General features: G+C 47.7%; 2 protein-coding genes and 1 long non-coding RNA gene across 4 annotated transcripts in view; 1 reads left to right on the top strand and 2 right to left on the bottom strand.

The window, feature by feature from the left end:
- MAFK (MAF bZIP transcription factor K) overlaps positions 1–8,309 on the bottom strand; it is a 31,718-nt gene extending 23,409 nt beyond the window's left edge. The window contains exon 1 of the mRNA XM_079954068.1: positions 8,172–8,309. The gene's annotated coding sequence lies outside the window, so the exon portion shown is untranslated. The remainder of the gene's footprint in view (positions 1–8,171) is intronic.
- The window catches only part of LOC307203341, a 71,893-nt gene that overhangs the window by 27,148 nt on the left and 22,107 nt on the right, over positions 1–22,638 (bottom strand). The window lies entirely within an intron of this gene.
- Positions 1–22,638, top strand: part of LOC307203155 (lysosomal alpha-glucosidase-like) — a 41,592-nt gene that overhangs the window by 342 nt on the left and 18,612 nt on the right. The window contains exons 1-8 of one of the 2 annotated variants that reach the window (XM_079953736.1): positions 8,030–8,141; positions 13,536–14,067; positions 15,721–15,866; positions 16,152–16,317; positions 17,781–17,877; positions 19,408–19,527; positions 20,765–20,883; positions 22,277–22,408. In XM_079953736.1, coding sequence (XP_079809862.1) covers positions 13,546–14,067; positions 15,721–15,866; positions 16,152–16,317; positions 17,781–17,877; positions 19,408–19,527; positions 20,765–20,883; positions 22,277–22,408 — 1,302 coding nt within the window. In that variant the 5' untranslated portion in view covers positions 8,030–8,141; positions 13,536–13,545. Of the gene's footprint in view, positions 1–8,029; positions 8,142–13,535; positions 14,068–15,720; positions 15,867–16,151; positions 16,318–17,780; positions 17,878–19,407; positions 19,528–20,764; positions 20,884–22,276; positions 22,409–22,638 lie in introns of those variants that run through there. The other variant, XM_079953735.1, reaches the window with a different exon arrangement.

The following is a 22,638-nucleotide window of genomic DNA, read 5'->3' as shown; positions in this document are numbered from 1 at the left end:
TGTGTGAGAGAGAGGCAGCCAAATAATAGAGGTCCTCTACGGCCTGCCCTTGGCATAAGGATTTTTGCTTGCTTAGCTAATTCCTGATTTGCAAAGGTCTCTTTTCTTAGGACGTTCCCCCTAAGACAATTTCCCCCTTGCTTAGTTTTGAAAGAAGAGGAAGAGCTTTGGAAAACAGGAAGGAGAAAGTTTTGGATTGCTTGAAGTGATTTTGTGTTTGGAAGCATCTCAGTTCTACAACTGGGAAGGGGGAGTTCCTCTAGCGTCTAACGAATTGGCATTCTTAGCACAGGTTGTGCTTTTTTGTGCGTGTGCTTAAAGTGCTTCACGCAGTTACCTTGGTCATTCGCGGAGGATACGTCGATCAACAACTATCAGTGGTTATTTCGATCCTCCATGTTCATAGGTAGCGTGCCCCAAATGTCAGTTGCTAGGGGCAACAGTGGGAGACGGCTGCTGCCTTTGAGCGCTGCTTGTGAGCTCTTGAGGTACATCGAAATGAATGCCACGGGAAGCATGATTCTGGCCTAAACAGATGCCTAGTGTGATCCTGCAGGGTTCTGCTTACATGTAAAGTAAAGTAAAGCATGTGTAGCACCATTTTATAGGTGATGGGGCTGAAGCTGAAAGACTCTTGGCTTGCCAAGATAACCCAATGGGTGCCTTTCGAAACCCTTCCCATCCCTCTTCCAGTGTTAGAAACTCAGATATATAAGCTAGGCGCCGAACAGCACCTTAAACCAAGGTTACAGTTGCCAAAACAGAATGCCTGGTTGCCATTTTTGGGCCGAACGGCTTGAAAGTTATATTTTTCAATACAGTGGTACCTCGGGTTACAGACACTTCAGGTTACAGACTCCACTAACCCAGAAATAGTACCTCGGGTTAAGAACTTTGCTTCAGGATGAGAACAGAAATCGTGCGCCAGCGTCGCGGCGGCAGGAGGAGGCCCCATTAGCTAAAGTGGTACCTCAGGTTAAGAACAGTTTCAGGTTAAGAACGGACCTCCAGAACGAATTAAGTTCTTAACTGAAGGAACCACTGTAATGACTTTTTGGTTCCTGAAATTCATTCTGATTGTGCAGATAAGATGTAATGGATAGAATTCTACAGATGTGTTGCTAGTGTGTGAAAAGAAGTCAAGATCAAATGATCCCCAGGCATGCACATCCATACATGATGGAGACGTCAGGCACCGTCCTGGCATCTGGCTGAAAGTGGCCGATAGCCAGGTGCAAAATGTGCCTGCTGCTCTTCACAACAGACTTTGGTCTCTTGTCAGGGGAATGCTCTCAACCCAGAGGTTGCTTTCCATTTCCCCACCATCTTTCTTAGCGCGCAGCCAAGTTTCTAGTCACAGCAGAGTGTCAGACTTATTGGACACTCTATTATCTAAAGCAGAGACAGAGAACCTGTGGATGTCTATGAACATCAGGGAGGCAACTCTCATCAGTCCCAGCCAGCACTGCCCATGGTAATAGATGACAAGAGTTGTCCCACAACATCTGGCAGGTCCTTATAACTGGTCTAAATGAAAGATGGTGGAATTCACAGAAAGTTCTCCCTCCCCAAATATCTACTTCTTTCCTAACTTTTTTTTAAAAAAGAGCACACACACACACACACACACACACACCCACGGCAGCCTATCTTCCCTCTCATACAAGATACTCCGGCCTGTGTTCTGGACAGGCTGGTTGTAAAATACACAAAGCCCTACTCCACATATCCTATTATGATTCTCAAACAGCAGCTCCATTTTTTAGGCTGACCATTTTTGAAACTTTGAGACGTTGAAAAGCCTGGAGAGCTGTTATTCAAAAAACAACAACGTTGAAGCCCTCTGGGTTTCTGCAAGTCCTTTAGTGGACCTAAAACAACTCTATGCTTAATCATGTCTACACATGACAAATAATGGTTGCTTTTCTAGCTAGCCCCTCTCAGAACTGTAATGGGAATCATAAGCTGACCTGACCAAAAGTTACAATGCCAGCCATGTTTACTTTCCATAGGGATGCTTTCCTGTAGGAGCAAGACACCGGGAAAGGGCTCTTTAATGCCCTTCTCTCCCACAAGAGCAGCAACAGATGCTTTGGTTTCGTTCTCCCGTTATCTTACACATGTTAATCTATCAGGGTGCATAAGCGAAAGTGCATAAGAGGCATAAACTCTGGCAAAGGCTATGCTCACACTGGAGAGTGGAGAGCCCTGAGCCTGTGTCTTGGCTTGGGAGAAATCAGCAGAGGAGCCTGCAAGGAGTTCTCAGGTCACTAACTGCCCATCCATTGTCTAACCAGTAAGGAAGCAGTATACTGCACCAATATTAAACCAGTGGGCAAGTTATATTGGCCCTCACTGTGCCAGTATTCACTGAATTATTTTTATTTGAATCCCATGAGATTTTTGGAAGTCTCCCTGGTGGCCCTGTGAGAACATATGATTAAGATAGACTCCCTAGTTGAGAATTTCAACTATGAGCTGTCGTAAGAAGGTATGGCCAATTAAAGCAGTCCACAGTAGTCCACAGATTGCAGAGATTAAATGATTTGAGGAAAGCGAAACTCCCTTTTCTTTTGCAATAGGTTCCACTTCTGCAGAACCCAGTTCAAGCGACTTCCCTCCACTGGTGTCTGTTGCATGCTTCCCACAAACTACCAAAGCCTGCTGTGCATGCCATCAAGATGCATGGAGATTAGATTTTGCTGAATGGACTCATCTGAAGTTAGCTGGCCAGGATGCATGCATGCTACCACTGAAAGTGCAAAGAGCACAATGACTCAGAGGCACCTCATATCCAGAGTCCCTAAAAGGAGTTAATCTGCCGACTCATTCGGCAAGGCTGAAATTCCTCGAACCCAAAGCCAAACTTCCCCGACCGCAAGCAGAGTACTGGAGCTCATTCTACTCCTAAAGTACAATTACACATTCATCCGTGAAAAACAAAACAACATTTAAACTTACTATAAGAAAGTCCAGAATAGATTTCACACCAACCTACCCACATCGCACAATTGCTCATGCGTGTGCAACCTATGCGGCAAGTTGTGAATGTCACAGCCCCTCTGGCACTAAATAAATTCCAAAATAACTCCCCCAGCCCTTCACATATTCATCATTCTTGGCCTTCCCATAAGGCAGGTTGGTATGGTTATTCCCCTGACTAGTGAAAGTGAGACTGACGAACTGAATTGATTGGAGGGCTGCGGTGAGACATGAAACCAGGAGTGTCCTTGGTTTTAACAATATTAGACTCAGGGGCATCAGGTAGATTCCACTAGTAGCAAACAAGAATATATAAATTCCTGCTCGCACACTCATCAAACATAAAGGTATCCAGAAATGTAACCATGTTAATTTGTTGCAAAAAAGTGGCTTTGGATTAGCAATATACTCTCAGTTTATTCCGGGGTCACAATCCGCAGAGAACGAGTAAATCCAAAATCGTGTATAGTCAAAACACACTGGGCGCAATGGCGGGTGGGATTGCCAAAGCCCCCCCCCCCCCCGTATATATGTGTGTGTGTATGCCAAGTGCTTAAAGTGAAATGCACTGAAATTGCGAGTTACCTGTACAGTGGTACCTCGGGTTAAGTACTTAATTCGTTCTGGAGGTCCGTACTTAACCTGAAACTGTTCTTAACCTGAAGCACCACTTTAGCTAATGGGGCCTCTTGCTGCTGCCACGCCGCCGGAGCACAATTTCTGTTCTCATCCTGAAGCAAAGTTCTTAACCTTAAGCACTATTTTTGGGTTAGCGGAGTCTGTAACCTCAAACGTATGTAACCTGACGTGTATGTAACCCGAGGTACCACTGTAATTGCAGCACAAATGGCACCTGCAACAAAACGTTGCCTGTGATATGCTCCTTCCATCACCCCACCAAAGAGGAAACATAGACTCTGATGGATGGGTCTGGGGTTTATCCCATGTCAGCTGTGATGCGCGCACACCCACCCCCACCCCCGTGCATGAACAGTGTCTTTTTGGCTACATAAGCTCAGCTGTAAACATCATAAATAGAGTAATTTCATAGACCAGAATCCAGTTCATTGTATATAAGTTATAAGATTACATGGTGCATATATAAAATATAGCCACACGGGCACATGGCTATGAACAAACTGAGTTTTTGTAAACAGTGGGGCCAAGAGGCCATGAAATGCAAACAGGTGCACCACTGCTTACAAACATGTACCTGCGGATGTTCACAACCTGCCAATAGAGGGGAGACATTTCACATGCCACTAAGTGTTGAACTTTTAAGGTGTCAGAAAATCTAATCCATCTAATGCTTCACAGTATAACATAAGCAAAATGGTAGGTCTCTGCTCTCACAAGCTTCTACAGGCGCACACATATATCACACAGGCATAAAACTAGCTATTTGCTTGAAATAACCTAGGCATCACCTCCATGTGCCCTACAGAGACATCTGTAAGTTGGAAGATAATAGGGTTTCTCCCTTTGCCCCCTTTTATGGTGTCTCTGAACCACAAAATGATTCACATAACCATGTAGGGGTAGGCAGTGAAAGCGGTATCCGAGCTGGTGTGACATTTGTGTTTTTACCTAAGAGATCAAGAGCATGCAACAATCATATATGCAGGTTGTTTATGCAGTTCTACAATGTGGTAGTTGTAGTTAAGAAGTATTTTATACAGAATATTGTATGTATGGTGTAGCAGTTAGTGTGACAAGCTAGGACCAGGTGGGCATAGGTCAGCTCCCCATTAAGCCAGGAAGCTCCCTGATGACCATGGACCATTCTCTAAGCCAAAAATATGCATCAGAAGGGGCGTCAAAGGTCATCCAGTCTAAACCCCTGCTGGTGCAGGAAGGTCACTGCTACAGCACCCCTGATAGGTGATCGACCACCCAGCCTCTGTGTAAAATCTTATAACAGAAAGTCTGCCACATTGCAAGCCGTCTATTCAACTATCAAACAGCTTGTGTGGTCAAGAAGTTCATCCGCATCCTTTGCTCTGTGATCTGTTTGACAGCTTTCCAATATCTTAAGAAGGCTGTCAGACTACCTCTTCATAATATCTTCTACAGGCTGAACATTTTATTGTGTTCTTGTTTTGTATTTTGATGTTGTGAACTGCCCTCTGATCTATGGATGAAGGGCAGTATACAAATATAATTATTATTGTTTTTCTAAACTGCTTTACCCTTTCCTTACAGGACCTTGTCTCAATGCCCTTCCCAATTTTTGTCACTCTCCTTTTGACAAGCAACAGGGCTGTTGCAAAATTTGGAGGTTCAGAGCAGGGGGCGGGCATGGCTGTGTGTATGTTATCCTTAGCTTCTTCAAGAGCAGTTGAGAGACAAATGAAATAGAAAATATTATTACAGTGAATAATATAACAGAGATAAAGTCTTGCCTTCTGACTTCTTGAACTGCTCTGGTGTGCAATAAATATATTTATATAGATACTTTACCGTTTGCCAGTTTGAAAAGCAGCAACATTTCGGGAGCATAAAATAGCCTTACACAAAACAGGCTACAGTGACTATGTGTCCTCCTTCACAGAGGACAGTCCCCTGTATCTGAATCTGAAGCAGTCATGTATTTGAAGGGCTGCCCCATTCAAGTACAATGTAAAGAAGAAATCATAAGAAGGAAGAGCAAGGGAGGTATTGAAGGTGCCCATTAACATTAGCAGCTGAGCAGCAGTAAGGTCACCTGGCCACATTGTTCTTCACCACGACAAAATGTATTTCCATTGAAATTATAGTCATTATTTCAATTTCACAAGGCTTTTAAGAGCTGCTAATGTAAGCATTACGGGACGCAGGTGGCGCTGTGGGTTAAAGCCTCAGCGCCTAGGGCTTGCCGATCGAAAGGTCGGCGGTTCGAATCCCTGCGGCGGGGTGCGCTCCCGCTGCTCGGTCCCAGCGCCTGCCAACCTAGCAGTTCGAAAGCACCTCCGGGTGCAAGTAGATAAATAGGGACCGCTTACCAGCGGGAAGGTAAACGGCGTTTCCATGTGCGACTCTGGCTCGCCAGAGCAGCGATGTCACGCTGGCCACGTGACCCGGAAGTGTCTCCGGACAGCGCTGGCCCCTGGCCTCTTAAGTGAGATGGGCGCACAACCCCAGAGTCTGTCAAGACTGGCCCGTACGGGCAGGGGTACCTTTACCTTTACCTAATGTAAGCATTCACTAACTTAGAGCAGTTCAATTTTACAATTTATTTGTATTGGTTGCTGCTGTTTAAGTTTGTTGGTTGAATTTGCTGTATTAACCTCATAAAAGGTAAAGGGACCCCTGACAATTAAGTCCAGTCGTGAATGACTCTGGGGTTGCGGTGCTCATCTCGCTTTAAAGGCCGAGGTAGATGCCGTTTGTCCACTTCCGCAGACAGTTTTTTCGGGTCATGTGGCCAGCATGACTAAGCTGCTTCTGGAGAAACCAGAGCAGCACACGGAAACGCTGTTTACCTTCCCACCAGAGTGGTACCTATTTATCTACTTGCACTTTAACGTGCTTTCAAACTGCTAGGTTGGCAGGAGCTGGGACTGAACAACGGGAGCTCACCCCGTCATGGGGATTCAAACCACAACCTTTTGATCAGCAAGCCCAAGAGGCACAGTGGTTTAACCCACAGCACCACCCGCATCCCAATTAGCCTCGTAGAATCATATAATTGTAGAGTTGTAAAGGACCACAAAGATCTAGTCCAACCCCCCCCCCCCCCCGCAAGGAAGGAATCTTTTGCCCAACAAGGGTCTCAAACCCACAACCCTGACTAAGCTATCCCAACTTCAGTATGTGTTTTGTTTATTCATCATCATGAATAAACTGTTTAGTATGTTTGTTACTAATCTGCTAGACACCTGTGAACATAAACTTATGTTGAAGGGGCAGGATAAAAACGCTATACAATGGTACCTCTAGATACAAACGGGATCTATTCCGGAGCCCCGTTCGCATCTAGAAGCAAACATAACTAGCAATGGCACGTCTGCGCACACGGGCATCGCTTTCTGCTGCTTCTGTGCATGTGTGTGACGTCATTTGAGCTTCTGCGCATGTGCAAGCAGCGAAACCCGGAAGTAACGCACTCCGTTATTTCAGGGTTGCCGCCGAGCGCAACTCGAACACGCTCAACTCGAAGAGTATTCAACCCGAGGTATGACTGTATGATTGTAAGGTGGATGGGTGAGCGCCCCGTGATGGTTAGTTGCAAACAAGCAAATGGGGTGAGGGCGAGGTGGGGTGGTGGGCTAAAGTTGACAGGCGGCACCCCACACACACTAATGGACCAGCTTCCCCTCCCATAATAATAATAATAATAATAATAATAATATTTATACCCCACTCATCTGGCTGGGTATCCCCAGCCACTCTGGGCGGCTTCTAACAGAATATTAAAATACAATAACCTATCAAACATTGGTGGGACGCAGGTGGCGCTGTGGGTTAAAGCCTCAGCGCCTAGGACTTGCCGATCGAAAGGTCGGCGGTTCGAATCCCTGCGGCGGGGTGCGCTCCCGCTGCTCGGTCCCAGCGCCTGCCAACCTAGCAGTTCGAAAGCACCTCCGGGTGCAAGTAGATAAATAGGGACCGCTTACCGGCGGGAAGGTAAACGGCGTTTCCGTGTGCGGCTCTGGCTCACCAGAGCAGCGATGTCACGCTGGCCACGTGACCCGGAAGTGTCTCCGGACAGCGCTGGCCCCTGGCCTCTTAAGTGAGATGGGCGCACAACCCCAGAGTCTGTCAAGACTGGCCCGTACGGGCAGGGGTACCTTTACCTTTTAAACAGGGCTGCCTTCAGATGTCTTCTAAAAGTCAAACAAACTCTGATCCACACAGGGGCAGGGAAGAGGGGAGAGAGAACTTCATACCTACATAGATAGATATGGCGTGGCAGACTCTATTTTGCCACCACGTGCTTGGATCCAGCAATGACTCAGCAAATTCCTCCCTTTAGCCTTTTCCCTCTCTCTCTCTCTGACCCCTCCCATCTAGGCTCCTCCCCCTCCCTTCCACAAGGCGGCGCATGCGCGAGCCGGCCCAGCGCGCGGCCCAATCCCGGACCTCCCTCCGTCCCCTCAGCGGTCCAACCGAATTCGCCTCTGTTTTTCTTCCCCTCACGAAACAACAAAGCCGCCAACCGCCGCCACTCCAGTCAGTCAGTCAGTCAGTCAGTCGCTCGTTTGCCTTACCTTGGACTAGGCGGGCGGGAGCGCGGGGAGGGCGGGAGCGCGCGCGCGCACCCGCGGCTACTCTTCCCTCCCCCTTCTACCCGCCGGACAGAGAAGCGTGAGGCGAAAACTGGCGAAGGGGCCTCGCAACGGCCGGCCGGGCTCGCGCCTCGCCTCCCCTCAGCGCAGCGGCCTCGCTCTGGCCTCCTCTCCCTGGCGCGCGCGCGTGCCGCGAGTGAGTGAAAGTCAAGTTCTCCTCCCCGCCCCCATCGGGGACGGGAGGGAGGGAGGGAGGGAGGGAGGGGAGGGGAGGCCGGGAGGGAGAACAGCGGCAGCAACAAGCGCGCGCCGAAGCTCCTCCTCCCTCTCGAGCCGCCCAGCCAATCGGGGCTCGGGCCGCTTTCCGGGGACGGGTTGTCACCCGAGCCTCGCCACGGTAGACGTCAGCGAGCCTGGGGCGGGGCAAGGGAGCCAAAGCCACGCCCTCTCGCTTCTTCTCTCCCTCCTCCCGGCTCTTCCTTCCTCGCTCCCACCCACCCGCCGTACTTGGCGTAGCCACGCCCACTGAAGAATGTTCATTCATGCGGGGGAAGGAAGCGCGGGAAAAGCGGGTGAAGAGCTGGGTGGTCTCTGTCGGCAAGGCGCATGTGTTTCCTGATGGTTTTTTTTTTCTGTTGAAGGGGAGGGGAGGAAGAGACTTTAAGGCTGGTGTTTGGAAGGCGGGGTTAGAAGCCACATCAGATACATTATTACCATGGAATTGTAGAGTTGGAAGGGAAACCAAGGTTCAACCCCCACCCCCCACCCCCCGCAATGCAGGGGTCTCAGCTAAGGCATCCATAACAGATGGCCAATATATATATTTTTTTCCAATAGATTTTTATTGAGATTTTAAAGGTTACAAAAAGAAAAAATAAAGAACATATTTAAACAGAAAAAAACAAAGGGGGGAAAAAAAACAGAAAAAAGATGCAGATACTTAAAAAAAAATAATCAATCCTTTACATAACTTTCTTTCCTTTGCTTATTTCCTTGACCTCCTCACACCTCCCTTTTTTGTATTCTAATTCAATTAGGTATTTCAGCAAATCCTTTCCATCTTTATTTCTATCCTAATGATTTATCTTAATATACTATAATTTAACGTTCTGTTCTTTCACCAATTAACAATCCATTTTTACTTAATCCTTTATATCATTTCTGCTAAAACCACATTACTTCATTCCAACATCCTTCTAACATTCCTTAATTTTACAATGTATCTGTAGATAAACTTTAAATTTCTTCCAATCTTCTTCCACCAACTCTTCTCCTTGGTCTCGGATTCTGCCAGTCATTTCCGCCAGTTCCATATAGTCCATCACCTTCATCTGCCATTCTTCCCGGGTGGGTAAATCTTGTGTCTTCCAGTACTTTGCAATAAGTATTCTTGCTGCTGTTGTGGCATACATAAAGAAAGTTCTATCCTTTTTTGACACCAATTGGCCGACCATGCCCAGGAGAAAGGCCTCTGGTTTCTTCTGAAAGGTATATTTAAATACCTTTTTCATTTCATTATAAATCATCTCTCAGAAAGTCTTAATCCTTGGGCATGTCCACCAAAGGTGAAAGAATGTACCTTCAATCTCTTTACACTTCCAACATTTATTATCAGGCAAATGATAAATTTTTGCAAGCTTGACTGGCGTCATGTACCACCTGTAGATCATTTTCATTATATTCTCTCTTAAGGCATAACATGCCCAGATGGCCAAAATAATAGTAATTGCCAGGGCTATTGAAGCGCTGCTGTCAATTACAGTGAAAGACCTACACTAGCTCCCAGTGAATTTCCAAGCACAATTGAAAGTGCTGGTGCTGACCTTTAAAGCCCTAAACAGCTTTAGTCCAGTATACCTGAAGGAGCGTCTCCACCCCATCGTTCTGCCCAAACACTGAGGTCTAGTGCCGAGGGCCTTCTGGCGGTTCCCTCCCTGCGAGAAGCCAAGTTACAGGGAACCAGGCAGAGGGCCTTCTCCGTAGTGGCACCCGCCCTCCCACCAGATGTCAAAGAGAAAAACAACTACCAGACTTTTATAAGACATCTGAAGGTAGCCCTGTTTAGCAGTGGCGTAGCGTGGGGGGTGCAGGGGGGGCCGTCCGCACCGGGCGCAACATCTGGGGGGGGGTGCGCTCGCCGCCTCCAGAGTCGCCGAAGAGCCTCGGGTGCAGGCTGTAGCAGAGCCCCATGTCTCGTGGAACCGACGAGCTGTGCGCGCGTCCGGGCTGAAGGCGTCTGGCAGGCAGCGGCTCTCAGCGCTCGCCGCAGTCCCCGTGCGTCAGGACCGCGGAGGGCGCGCCAGGCAGCCCCTCCTCACAGCCCTGCTGCCGCCGCCGCTGCTGCAGCTGCTGGGCCATGTTGCATTTTCCTCGCCTCTCTGCCCTCCTCCTCCGGGCAAGCGGCGTCGTTTGGGCGGCAGCGCCAGCGGCAACTCACCTCAGATCACCTGACACGGACCCGCCGCCGCCGCCGTGGCTACCTTACCTTACCCAGCCCAGGCAGCAGCAAGAAGAAGCTGGCAGCGGCGGCAGGTTAGGGGTTAGGGGTGCAAATTACTTGCCTTGCCCTGGGTTAGGGGGCGCAAATTACTTGCCTTGCCCCGGGTTGGGGGGGGGCAAATTACTTGCCTTGCCCCGGGTGCTGACAACCCACGCTACGCCGCTGCTGTTTAGGGAAGTTTTTAATGTTTAATAGACTATTGTATTTTAATATTCTGTTGAAATCCGCCCAGAGTGGCTGGGGAAACCCAGCCAGATGGGCGGGATTTAAATAATAAATTAGTAGTAGTATTAGTACAAATCAGCCTGCTGTTTGCAACATTTTTCTTTGTGTGCACAAGTTATGTTCAAACTGCCACCTGGAGTCCTTTGTCCAGTTCTGGGCACAATAGTTTAAGAAGGATATTGGCAAGGTGGAATGTGTGCAGAGTGGGGTGACCAAGATGATAAAGGGCCAGAGAATCAAGCCTTATGAGGAACAGTTGATGGAGTTGGGTCAAGGGGAGATATGAGAGCCATCTTCAAATATCTACAGGGATGTCACATGGAAAATGGAGAAACCCTTTTCTGCTGCTTTGGAGGGTGGGATCCAAACAGAAAAGTATGGAGATTCTGACTAAATGCTAGGAAGCACTTTCTGACAGTAAGAATTCCTCGGAAGGTGGTAGGCTCTCCTTCCTTGGAGGTTTTTAAGCAGAGCTTGGATGGCCACCTGTCATGGATGGTTTAGCTGAGATTCCCGCATTGCAGGGGCTTGGGCTAGATGGCCCTTGGGATCCTTTCCAGCTCTACAATTCTGTGTAAAATCTGCCAAGTGAGAATAACAATTCATAGATCTAATGAAGGGGGTCTCTTATTTGTTCTTTCACAATAGCAGTATAGTCTTATACAACTCTTTTTAGACGTAAACTAGTTCTGTCAGTCTTTTAAGGTTGCTCAGTACCCTTTTCTATGCGGTATAACAGTGTCCCCCCTACCCCTGTTCATTTATGTTATGTTTGTTTCATTTTATTAAATCAGATTGATTTGGGATGCCTGCATATTTGAATTCCTCATCTAAAAAAGCTTTAAAAACAATCATTTTGGATTGTTGCCACAGTAGGAAAGCACGAAAACACTTTCGCTTTCTATTTCTCCACAGTGAGATCAAATAAATCAAAGGGTGTGTGTGTGTGTGTGATAGAACAAGGGCTGGAAAACAGAGACAGAGTGTGTTCAAGAGCCCTGCTTGGGGGAAAAGTAGCAAGTTCTGCCCTAGCGTGATAGTAATGAATTTTGCACCTTGCGATAATGGCTTTTCTGTGTTGCCCTGTATGTACTTTGGGGGGGGGGGGAAATTCTATGAAACTTAAAGCACAGCCAGTGCAGGTCTACTCAGAAGTAACTTCAGGTTGCGAAGTGTTTACGCTGCTTCTGTTGCAATTTTTTTCTGTTAGTAGGCAGGCTTTTACTTATCATCACCATCGTCAGTTTTGTTGCTGTTTCCGAAATACCAGTCAGTCACCAGGCAGTGCACAAAAAAAAAAAATTACAAACATATGTTTCAAATAAAAACTTCTTTAAAAAAGCAGGCAAGAATAATTAACAATTGCTGCGCAACAAAAAACAACTCAGCCTCTAAAAAGCAAACAGTGTTACTGTTTGTCACAGCTAAGAATGCAGCCCAGGCACATAAGCCTCGGAATCCAGCTCATGGTGTTCCTGGGAGCAGGCTCAAAAAAATATTCTGCTGAAAACAAAAACAAGAGTTTATTCTAGGAGGTTTGTGGCAGTACCATCCAACAGTTGCAAGGCGGGAGGCTTTATTCCTTCCTGCTGTTACCATTATCAAGCACAAACACTTGGAGGTATGGTTGGGGAAGTGGATTTGTTTTAGCTCTCCCAAGAGGTGAGCCCAGCTGCAGTAAATAAGGAAGCACAGGGTGACTGCAAGGTTGTTTGACTTGTGTATATGTTGCTTTTTAAAGCTGCTGCCCTCAAGACTGGTAAAACCAAGTAGGATATTGAGATGCTAACATAAGGACATAAGCAGGCCAATGGCCCATCTCATTCCTGGTCAGTCACTGACAGTTTAGATTTTATATGTGAGATTAATTTTTTTTTTGTCCTGACATGCAGCACCTTACATTTGTTTACATTGCTTGGCATTCATGTTTTTACCACCCATTCACTCAGTTTGGAAAAGTCCTTTTGGAGCTTTTTCCTGAACAATTTAATATTGTCAGTGAATGTGACCACCTCATTTCTCACCTGTAACTTTAGATCTTTTATGAACAAGTTAAAAACCACACGTACCAAAACTGCTTCTTAGGACACTCTGATTAATTTCCTACTTTTGTTGCATCAGTTACTATAGCAGGAATAGGGAACCTGTACTCCTCCAGAAATTTTGTTGTACTACAACTCCCATCATCCCTGTGCATTGACCACACTGGCTGGGGCTGATGCAGGTGGATTCCGATAATGTTTGGAGGTTCACAGGTTTCCCATCCTTGTTTTAAAGCCTAAAAACCACACTTGGAATTAAAGATCTTAAACAGCTTTATAGGCTCATGTTCAGTTTCCACGCTTGTGAAAGATGCTGGCAGTTAGGGAAGCTGTTTAAAAACTGGCAAGATGTGCTCAGTTTTATTGATCCAGTCAACAGCTCAGCAGCTGCACTTTTGGCTGTGTGAACTTTCTGAATAGTCTTCAAAGGCCATCTCTTGTACAGTGCATCACAGTAGTCTAATGTCAAAGTTACTGGAATGGTGGTGGATAACATTCTGCACTTATTTCTTCAGTTCCTGTGGTTGCGAATAAGAGAAATATTGTCACAGTGGGTTTCTTCTTCCTTTCTCCTTCCAGCACGCAGAAAATGAAGTCCTATCAGAAGCTGACGGCAGACGTCCCCCAGATCACAGAATCCGCAGAGGAGGCCTCTGATGGGAAACCGTTGTGTCATCAGAAGTTGTCCGCTTGGTGGCTGGGTGGGGGCCTCCTGACAGTGGCCGCCCTGCTTAGCGGGGTGACCGTCTGGGTTCTCGGGCAGATCTGGTGGGGTCAGCACGGAACGCCACCCCTGACCAAGTGCGTCTCAATCCCAGAAAGCCTCCGCTTTGACTGTTTCCCGGAGAGAAGCACAGTCGTGACGCGGGAGCTGTGCGAGGCCCGGGGATGCTGCTTCGTCGATGGTGACTGGCCTTCGGGCAGCGAGAGGGGGGTACCCTGGTGCTTCTACCCGCCTGACTTCCCCAGTTACACCTTGGGCAGCCTGAATGAGACTGAGCTGGGAGTGCGAGGATTTCTGACCAGGAAGGCAAAGACCTATTACCCAAGAGATGTTGAGAAGCTGCAGCTCAGCGTGGAGTTTGAAACAGATGCCCGGCTGCATGTCAAGGCGAGTCGTTTCCTATGAGTTATTGTTCCCAGAGCTGTTGTTTTCCCCTTTTAATCCTACTGAGCCTTCACAAGGGAGCTGGGAATCGGCTGTCAGCCCACGAGGGAGCACACATTTTACCAGTCTGTACGCTAGGGTTGGGCAACCAGGGGCCCTCCAGATGTTGCCATGCTGCTGTTATGCCTGACCATTGACCATGATGGCTGGGGCTGATTGGAGTTGGAGCCCGACAACTTCTGGAGAGCAACAAGTTCACTGCTCCTGTGCTAGATTAAATGATAAATCACGATATTCAGTGATATTCAAGTAGTTTACGGTGCACTGAAATGAAAACAGGCAAAGATTTCTCACTAGCTCCCAAAACGTGAGCCATATGTTCGATTCTGCGTGCTGTCTATTCCAGGGCTGGAGAATCAGTTGCTGGACTCCAGCTCCCACCAGCCCCTTGCAGCATGGCCAATGGACAGGGATTCTGGGAGTTGTATTCTCAAAACATCTGAGGGTGGGTGTGCACTGGCTCCCCACCCAGATCAGCTCTGCTATTTTCAGCTGGGCAGTCCTGGTGCGCAACGAACCCTTCAGGGCAGGGGCCTTGGGGAAGAGGAGAAAGGGCATACCTCAGTGGTGGAGTATCTGCTTGGGGTGTACAAGTTCCCAGGATTAATCCCCAGCTTCTGCAGGTAGGGCTGGGGAAAACCCCTTCCTGAAACCCTAGTCTGTGAGGAGACAAAACTGATGGGCCAGTGATCTGACTTCCCACATACCCTGATGTTCATGCTGGATGTGCATTCGGAAGGGAGAGAGGCAGTGGAAAATGGGAGATTTGTACATGCAGGAAATGCTAGTTTTGCGCAATGAAAAACGCTTTTGAAAGCTAACCGTGCCCGCCTCATCAGGCTGCTGGTCTTCAGTCAGCCTTCATCAGCCTGGTGATATTATTAATATTATTATCACCATCATAATTATCATAATTATCATTATTATTCATATTCATTAATAATAATAATAATAATGGTAATGAATACTTGGTCGTTGCACGTTACCCAAAGGACTCCAGACAACTGACAACACATCTTAAAGCAAGCATAGATACATTAACACAAACACATTACATTTACAATCAATGCAGTACAGCCGCAACTTAACGCCCAATTTACTCGTGTGGTTTCAACCTTGTGCGGTTGAAAGCCGACTGGTTGAAATTGTGCATATCAATTGTACACAAGGTGGGTGCAGAAAGAGCTTTTAAGCTCTCTGCCTTGCTGGAGGGATTGGGGGGGGGGAGTTCCAAGGGGGTGGTTCAAGTATACATGTTTTTGTGTATACACTCCATCCCTGCGTTACCCCTGCACAAGATGCGACCGTACTGTACATTCTGTTTATAATTTATTTGATGTTAGCTGTCGGAGACAGCCTCTCCCATCCGCCCCACTCAGCACAGCCATGCTGGCTGGGGCTGATGGACATTGTGGTCCAAGGCACTGGAAAGACCTCAGGTTGGCAGAAGCTGTCTTAAGTGGTTGCAATTGGAGACCTTCTTTCGCTCTCACATGCAGCTTTAGGATCCTGGCCTCAGCTTCAGCCCTTGGCACAATTCACGGTGTCTTGCGCCTCCCACTTACCTGGGTGTATCTATGTGTCCCCTTTTTGTAGATCACTGATGCCACAAAGCCTCGGTATGAAGTGCCCCTTGATGTTCCTCCAGCAACCAAGAGAGCAGAGAATCCATTGTACACCATTGAGTTCTCCAAGGAGCCCTTTGGGTTGATTGTGAAGCGGAAATCTTCAGGGACCATGCTGTAAGAATCCGTCTCTTCCCCTCTAAATTTATGTGTTTGTTATTCACTTCTTAAATTCATGTCCCACTTCCAGACTGATGCAGTAGTGTGTGAAACAGGCCTAAAGCAGGACCTCTCCTGGAAGGAGGGGCCTTCCCTTGGACTTTAGTATCCCACCACATTTTAAAGCTATTCTCTCTGTTCAGCCATGAGGACCAGAAACACTTTTGGCAAGGGGAAACGTCTGTAAGCAGCCTTTTTCTCGTCACCTGTCCTTCCTAACATCTCTTCCCCTCTCTTATTTAGGTTGAACACAACAGTGGCTCCCTTGTTCTTTGCTGATCAGTTTCTGCAGATTTCTACAGTCCTTCCATCCACATTCATTTATGGACTGGGGGAACATCGAAGCAACTTCTTGCATAGTCTGGAGTGGAACACCCTGACCTTCTGGGCCCGAGATGTCCCTCCTACGGTACCTTTTATGCAAGATTGGGGGGGGGGCTTAACTATTTTCAGTCATGCTGTAGCTTTATTGCCGCCTCCCTGGTCAAATGTTCTCTCTTCTTTCATTGTTTCCTTACATGTTTGAATGGCCAAAGATGGATCAGATTCTCCCATGCTTTTTTTTTTTTAAAGTTGATTAATAACAACTGCTGAGTCCCCAATTCAATTCAGGACCTCGGTTGGGTTAACCTTACCCCCTTCAGGTTGCCTTCCTATTTAAAATTCCTTCCTCCCCCAAAGTGGCTGTTTGCCCCACGAGCCAATGTTCCCATAAGACACCATGTTTGTAATCACCGACACCTGTCAGAACCATCACTCCTCCATAAATGTGACCCAGGGAAGAGGCAAGAAAGTTCTGCTCCATACATATACAGTGGTGCCTCGCAAGACGAAAAGAATCCGTTCCGCGATTCTCTTCGTCTAGTGGTTATTTCATCTTGCGAAGCAAGCCCATTGATGGCTTAGCGGCTTAGCGCTATTAGCGGCTTAGCGGATCAGCTGATAAGGGGCTTAGCGGCTTAGAAAAAGGGAGGGAAGGAAGAAAAAGTCGGAAAAACTCGCAAGACATTTCGTCTTGCGAAGCAAGCCCATAGGGAAATTCGTTTTGCGAAGCGCCTCCAAAACGGAAAACCCTTTCGTCTAGCGGATTTTCCGTCTTGCGAGGCATTCGTCTTGCGGGGCACCACTGTACTTAACTTCTGGAACTTGCTGCCACAGTTGATGGCCATGAAGTTAGGTGGCTTTGTGACCAGGCAAACCCAGGGAGGCTCATCCAATGATTGCTTTCCATCTCCTCCTTGTAGACTTCCTGGAAGGAATCCAGTTGGCCTCTGTGGGAAGCAGGATGCTGGACTGTCATGTTTGGCTGCCTCTCTAAACCCAAGAAGAGCCTGTTGGATCAGGCCAGTGGCCCATCTAGTCCAGCATCCTGTTCTCACAGGGGCCAACCAGATGCATCTATTGGGCTATCTGCAAGCAGGACCCTGAGCCATGGCAGGAGAAGAAGAGTTTGGATTTGATATCCTGCTTTATCACTACCCAAAGAAGTCTCAAAGTGGCTAACATTCTCCTTTCCCTTCCTCCCCCACAACAAACACTTTGTGAGGTGAGTGAGGCTGAGAGACTTCAGAGAAGCGTGACTAGCCCAAGGTCACCCAGCAGCTGCATGTGGAGGAGCGGGGATGCGAACCCGGTACACTAGATTATGAGTCCACTGCTCTTAACCACTACACCACACTGGCTACAGGCACTGGGAGGGGGATCTTGGGCTTGGGTTTTGCTTGCAGGTTTCCCACAAAGAGGCATCTGGTCAGCCACCGTGAGAATGGGATGTGGGACGGGCTGGGCCATTGGCCCCAATCCAGCAGGGCTCTGCTTGCGTTCTTATGAAGTGCTGGCTGAAAATGAGTCTTGACTTCTTTTTGTTTTCAGGAGTCCTTCAATCTCTACGGCGTCCACCCCTTTTACCTTGCCATGGAGAGAGACGGAGCTTCCCATGGGGTATTCCTCTTGAACAGCAACGCAATGGGTACGTGTCCCCTTGGCACCTTTTGCAGTGAAATAATTTAGATACTTAAACCAATCTGAACGTTCTCGGCATTGCCCATGTGGATCTGCTTGAAGGCGATGAATAAAGAAAACCAGGGAGTTTCAGGCTCTTCACTGGAAGCAAAGAGAAAAATGTTTGTAAGCTCACTTCTTTTGAATAACTAGTCAGAGGGTGGTCAAAAGTGGGTTCGTCTTCAGGGGTTTGTATGTATTTTTAAAAAATTCCGGGTGACACATGCTTTTCAGGTAATCAGATGGACTTCAGATGCGCGGGAAGCCAATCTGAGTCAGTGCTTTTGAAGTAACAGAGGAAAATGGAGTTTTGGAGGTGCAGCAGGGGCTTTTTACGGAGGCAAGAGCCATCTGTTTCCTGCCGTGAGGCGGGCTCTTTAGCAACCGCTGGGCGGTTTAACCGCATCTTGCAGCTGCTGGCTCCTTGCCTTCACAGCCAGCTGCTTCTCAACCCTCCTTGGCTGTGTCTTGTCTCTGACCTTCTCTCCAAGGGATTTGGCCTTTTGACTGCATGGAGACTGCAGAGTGGATGGTAGAAAAAGAGAGGGAGAGGCAGGTGGCCTGCGTCAGCTGAGAGGGCTACAGGCACCCTTTTGGCCAAGTACTTCCAAGACACAGATTGTGTCGGCAAAGCCATGAAGAGTAAGGGAGAAGAGGGATCTTGGTGTGTCCCCGAGGGCTCTTAAGAACTAGTGAAGTGGCTCCCAAACTTTTTTGGGCCACTGCCAGCTTGGATCCATAATGTCACCCCCAGTGCCTTCCTTCATAATAGTGGTTTGCACAACTCACTAAGGAAGAGAACAACACAATAAAATTCAAAACAGTAAAACACTTACCGTAATTGCACATTTATTGCAATTTTAAAATTCATCAGAATTGATGTACTTGATCCACTGATGCCAGCCTTTCAAAGTCTGACAGTCCTTTATACCTCCAGCAATTTCCAGCATTTTATTTTTTTTAACGGAGGGTTGATGGATATCGAAAGCCATAAATTCAAATATCAGTTACACTAAAGGTTTCTGTTGGATACCAAATACAAATCTTCTCTATTCTCCCCGTTTTTGTGGATTTCTCCAAGCTTCCTTCTGCCCAACAATCTGCCCATTTGAATTCAACATTTATTTTTATTCATTCATTCATTTGCTTAAATATTTATGCATCACCTTTTTGCCAAAGCCTAGCAATACAGAATTTTTTTTAAACGGTTTTTTTTCTTTTTCTTTTTAAAAGCAATGGAAATAATCAAACAGATAAATAACAAATAAACAGATGAAAAGTCTCAGCACTAATGTGTACAGCACACACTTTCGCTTGCCTCACCACTTTCCCCAGGGAAAACACACTCTTGAACATTCGTCAGTTGGGCTTTCTGTGGATTGATGTTTGCTCTGATTCAGCCCTGGTTTTCCCAGAGAAAGCAGTGGGCAGGTGGAAAACCACACAAGCAGAACCGTGGACAAACCCTAAGTCTTCCTCTCTCCTGTTTGTTGCCTAGAGGTGGTGCTTCAGCCGGCACCTGCCCTCACCTGGAGACCCGTTGGAGGCATTCTGGATTTCTACATCTTCCTAGGCCCAGACCCCAACTTGGTGGTCCAGCAGTACCAGCAGGTGATTGGTGAGTATCTATAGGCTCTTCCAAACGTCCCTTTGTCTATTGTGCTTTGTGCTTTTGATAGTATGTAAACAGTCTGGGTGCAGGCACCCTGCTTCGGTTCCAATCCCACAGCTTCCTGCTGAACTCCTGCAATTTTTCACATGACAAACGTTCCTGGTTTGCCCTGCTTTCATTATGCTATAATGCAAGAGCACCCCCTCCAGGTGGAAACAATGCTGTAATACTGGGGAGGCATGGCAGAACGACTAATAAAGTGGGGGGTGATGTGTGGATAGTCAGTGGCACATGCATACTGGAAATAGTTACAAAAAGAAATGAGAGAGTGTTGAGGAAGTGGTGGGCATGGAAAGGGGAGTAGAAGACGGTGACAGTCGATCCACCCACCCCAAAACACAGAAACAAATCATCTATGACCCCAAGTGCAGTGATTCAGAGCTCAATTTTCCCCAACATATTGGATTATCCCTGCACTGGGTAAACGTAAATCATGCTGATTGGTGTTGTTTGAGGTTCTTGTCATGTGGATTACAACAGTGTTCATCCATCATGGGTCCCCAGAAGTGGGTGGACTACAACTCCCATCATGCTTGCCCACCAGGCTAAGCTGGCTGCGGATGATGGGAGTTGTAGCCCACCCACATCTGGGGACCCAAGACTGAAGAATGTTAGGAGTGTGTGCAGGAGCCAGGCCCTGTGACCAGTAGGGCTTTGCAGGACTGGGGCCTTCCTAAGATTGTTCCGGAGAGGCAAGGCGCGGCCACACAGGTGAGGCCGCTTGGAAACTCACTGCACCTGGTGGCAAGAGCCGGGAAGAGATATAAGGTCAGCATTTCCCTTCGGCTCTTGGCCACAGCAACTCGTTTCCCACCTTGCTGTGTTTGGCTTCTTCCTGATTCTTGGACCTCGGCTTCTTGACTCCTTGCTTCTTGACCCTCGGACCCTTGACTTTGTGACTCCCTGCTTCCTGACCCTCGGACCCCTGGCTTCTGGACTCTCGTTCCTGCTCCTACCTCGCCATCTTGTCTCCGATCCCAACCTCCTTAGCTGGGACTTTGATCGCCCGTAAACTGGACCATGACAAAGAACACTGGACTATGTGGATTAAAGCGGAACGCAAATAACTGCAAATACACAGTAAACTCCGAACTGGACAAGTCAAAAGGCACAGCAGGAAGAAGACTGTGGCTCTGGGGCAGAGGAGGCAGCACACCTAACACTTTGCTGATTTTTGTTTTAGGTTTCCCTGCCATGCCTCCCTTTTGGGGATTGGGCTTCCATCTCTGCCGCTGGGGATATGGAACAAGCAACGAGACCTGGGAGATCGTCAAGGCCATGAGGAATTTTCAGATCCCGCAGGTAAACATCAACAGGGACCCTCCAGAAGTTAGGTCAGGGGTGTGGCACATGGTGTTTTCCATGCAAAGGGTCTCAGGTTCAAATCCTGAATCTCCCAAGGAGGGATTGGTTAAGACTCCTGTCTGAAATCCTAGAGAGCCGTTGTCAGCCGCTGTCGGCCAATGGTTGTCAGTACTTTTGAATGCCAGTGGCTGGGAACCACAGGAGAGAAGAGGCCTCCTGGGCTTGGGCCCTGCTTGCGGACTTCTCCACAGGCATCTGGTTGGCCAGGAACAGGATGCTGGGCTAGGTGGGCCCCTGAGCTGCTCCATCAGGCTTGTCTTATATTCTTAGGACAGTACACCCCCCCCCTTCTGCTTTAGCGTCACAATGACCTTGTGAAGTAGGTTAGGCTGAGAGAGAGTGAATGGCCTAAGGTCGCCCAGTGTGTTTAATAGCTAAGGCGGCAATCCTAATTTAACTTAATTTGATAGTAAGTTAATTTAATAACACTGAATAGACTGAATCATTTAATAAGACTGTATTTAATAGGACATACTTCTGAGTGAAGAGACGCTGGTGGCGCTGTGGGTTTAACTTGCCGATCAGAAGGTCGGCGGTTCAAATCCCCACGACAGGGAGAGCTACCGTTGCTCGGTCCCTGCTCCTGCCAACCTAGCAGTTGGAAAGCACACCAGTGCAAGTAGGTAAATAGGTACTGCTCCAGCGAGAAGGTAAACGGCGTTTCTGTGTGCTGCTCTGGTTTGCCAGAAGCGGCTTAGTCATGCTGACCACATGACCCAGAAGCTGTACGCTAGCTCCCTCGGCCAATAAAGCGAGATGAGCGTGCAACCCCAGAGTCGGTCATGACTGGACCTAATGGTCAGGGGTCCCTTGACCTTTACCTTACTTCTGAGTGGACAGGGATAGAATTGTGCTGTTAGTACAGTGGTGCCTTGCAAGACGAAATTAATTCGTTCCGCGAGTCTCTTCGTCTTGCGGTTTTTTCGTCTTGTGAAGCACGGCTATTAGCGGCTTAGCGGCTTAGAAAAAGGGGGGGGAGGAAAAAAACTCGCAAGAACTCGCAAGACGTTTCGTCTTGCGAAGCAAGCCCATAGGGAAATTCGTCTTGCGAAGCACCTCAAAAGATGGAAAACTCTTTCGTCTAACGAGTTTTTCGTCTTGCGAGGCATTCGTCTTGCAGGGCACCACTGTAGCTTTCTGCAGTTCTGGTCCAACACTGTTTCTTTCTCAACTGAGGTAGCACAGTTGAGTAGAGCATGGTGCTGATAATGCCAGTGTCCCAGGTCCAATCCCTGCATGGGGCAGCTGCATTGCAGGCAGTTGGACTAGATGATCCTCAGATTCCCTTCCAGCTCTACAGTTCCATGATATCTACGCTTTCTTTTTGCAGGCTGCCCAGTGGAATGATATTGACTACATGGATGGCTATCGAGACTTCACCATTGACTCCCAGAAGTTTGGCACTCTCCCCCAGTTGGTGGAAGACCTTCACAAACATGGGCAGCGCTACGTGATGATTCTGGTAACCTCTCTCTGCTTTTCTCACTTCTTTCTTACTCCAGCAATATAAATGTGCAATTCCAAGATACGATTTGATTTTTTCAAGCAAGGTTAGTAACATCCTGTCGCTCTGGTGTAGCTTTCATCAAAGGCTGCTGCTATGCTGGGACCCTTTATTTAGAGCTTTGCGTTTCCCAAATCCTGTGTGTTTTATTTATTTAGCCATGGAGGCAAAATGCAATCTAGAAGCGA

This window comes from Podarcis cretensis, assembly GCF_951804945.1.
Source record: "Podarcis cretensis genome assembly, chromosome: 14".
NCBI classification, from domain to species: domain Eukaryota; kingdom Metazoa; phylum Chordata; class Lepidosauria; order Squamata; family Lacertidae; genus Podarcis; species Podarcis cretensis.
Note: the sequence above shows the minus strand (reverse complement) of the source record. Positions and strands in the feature narration are given on the sequence as shown.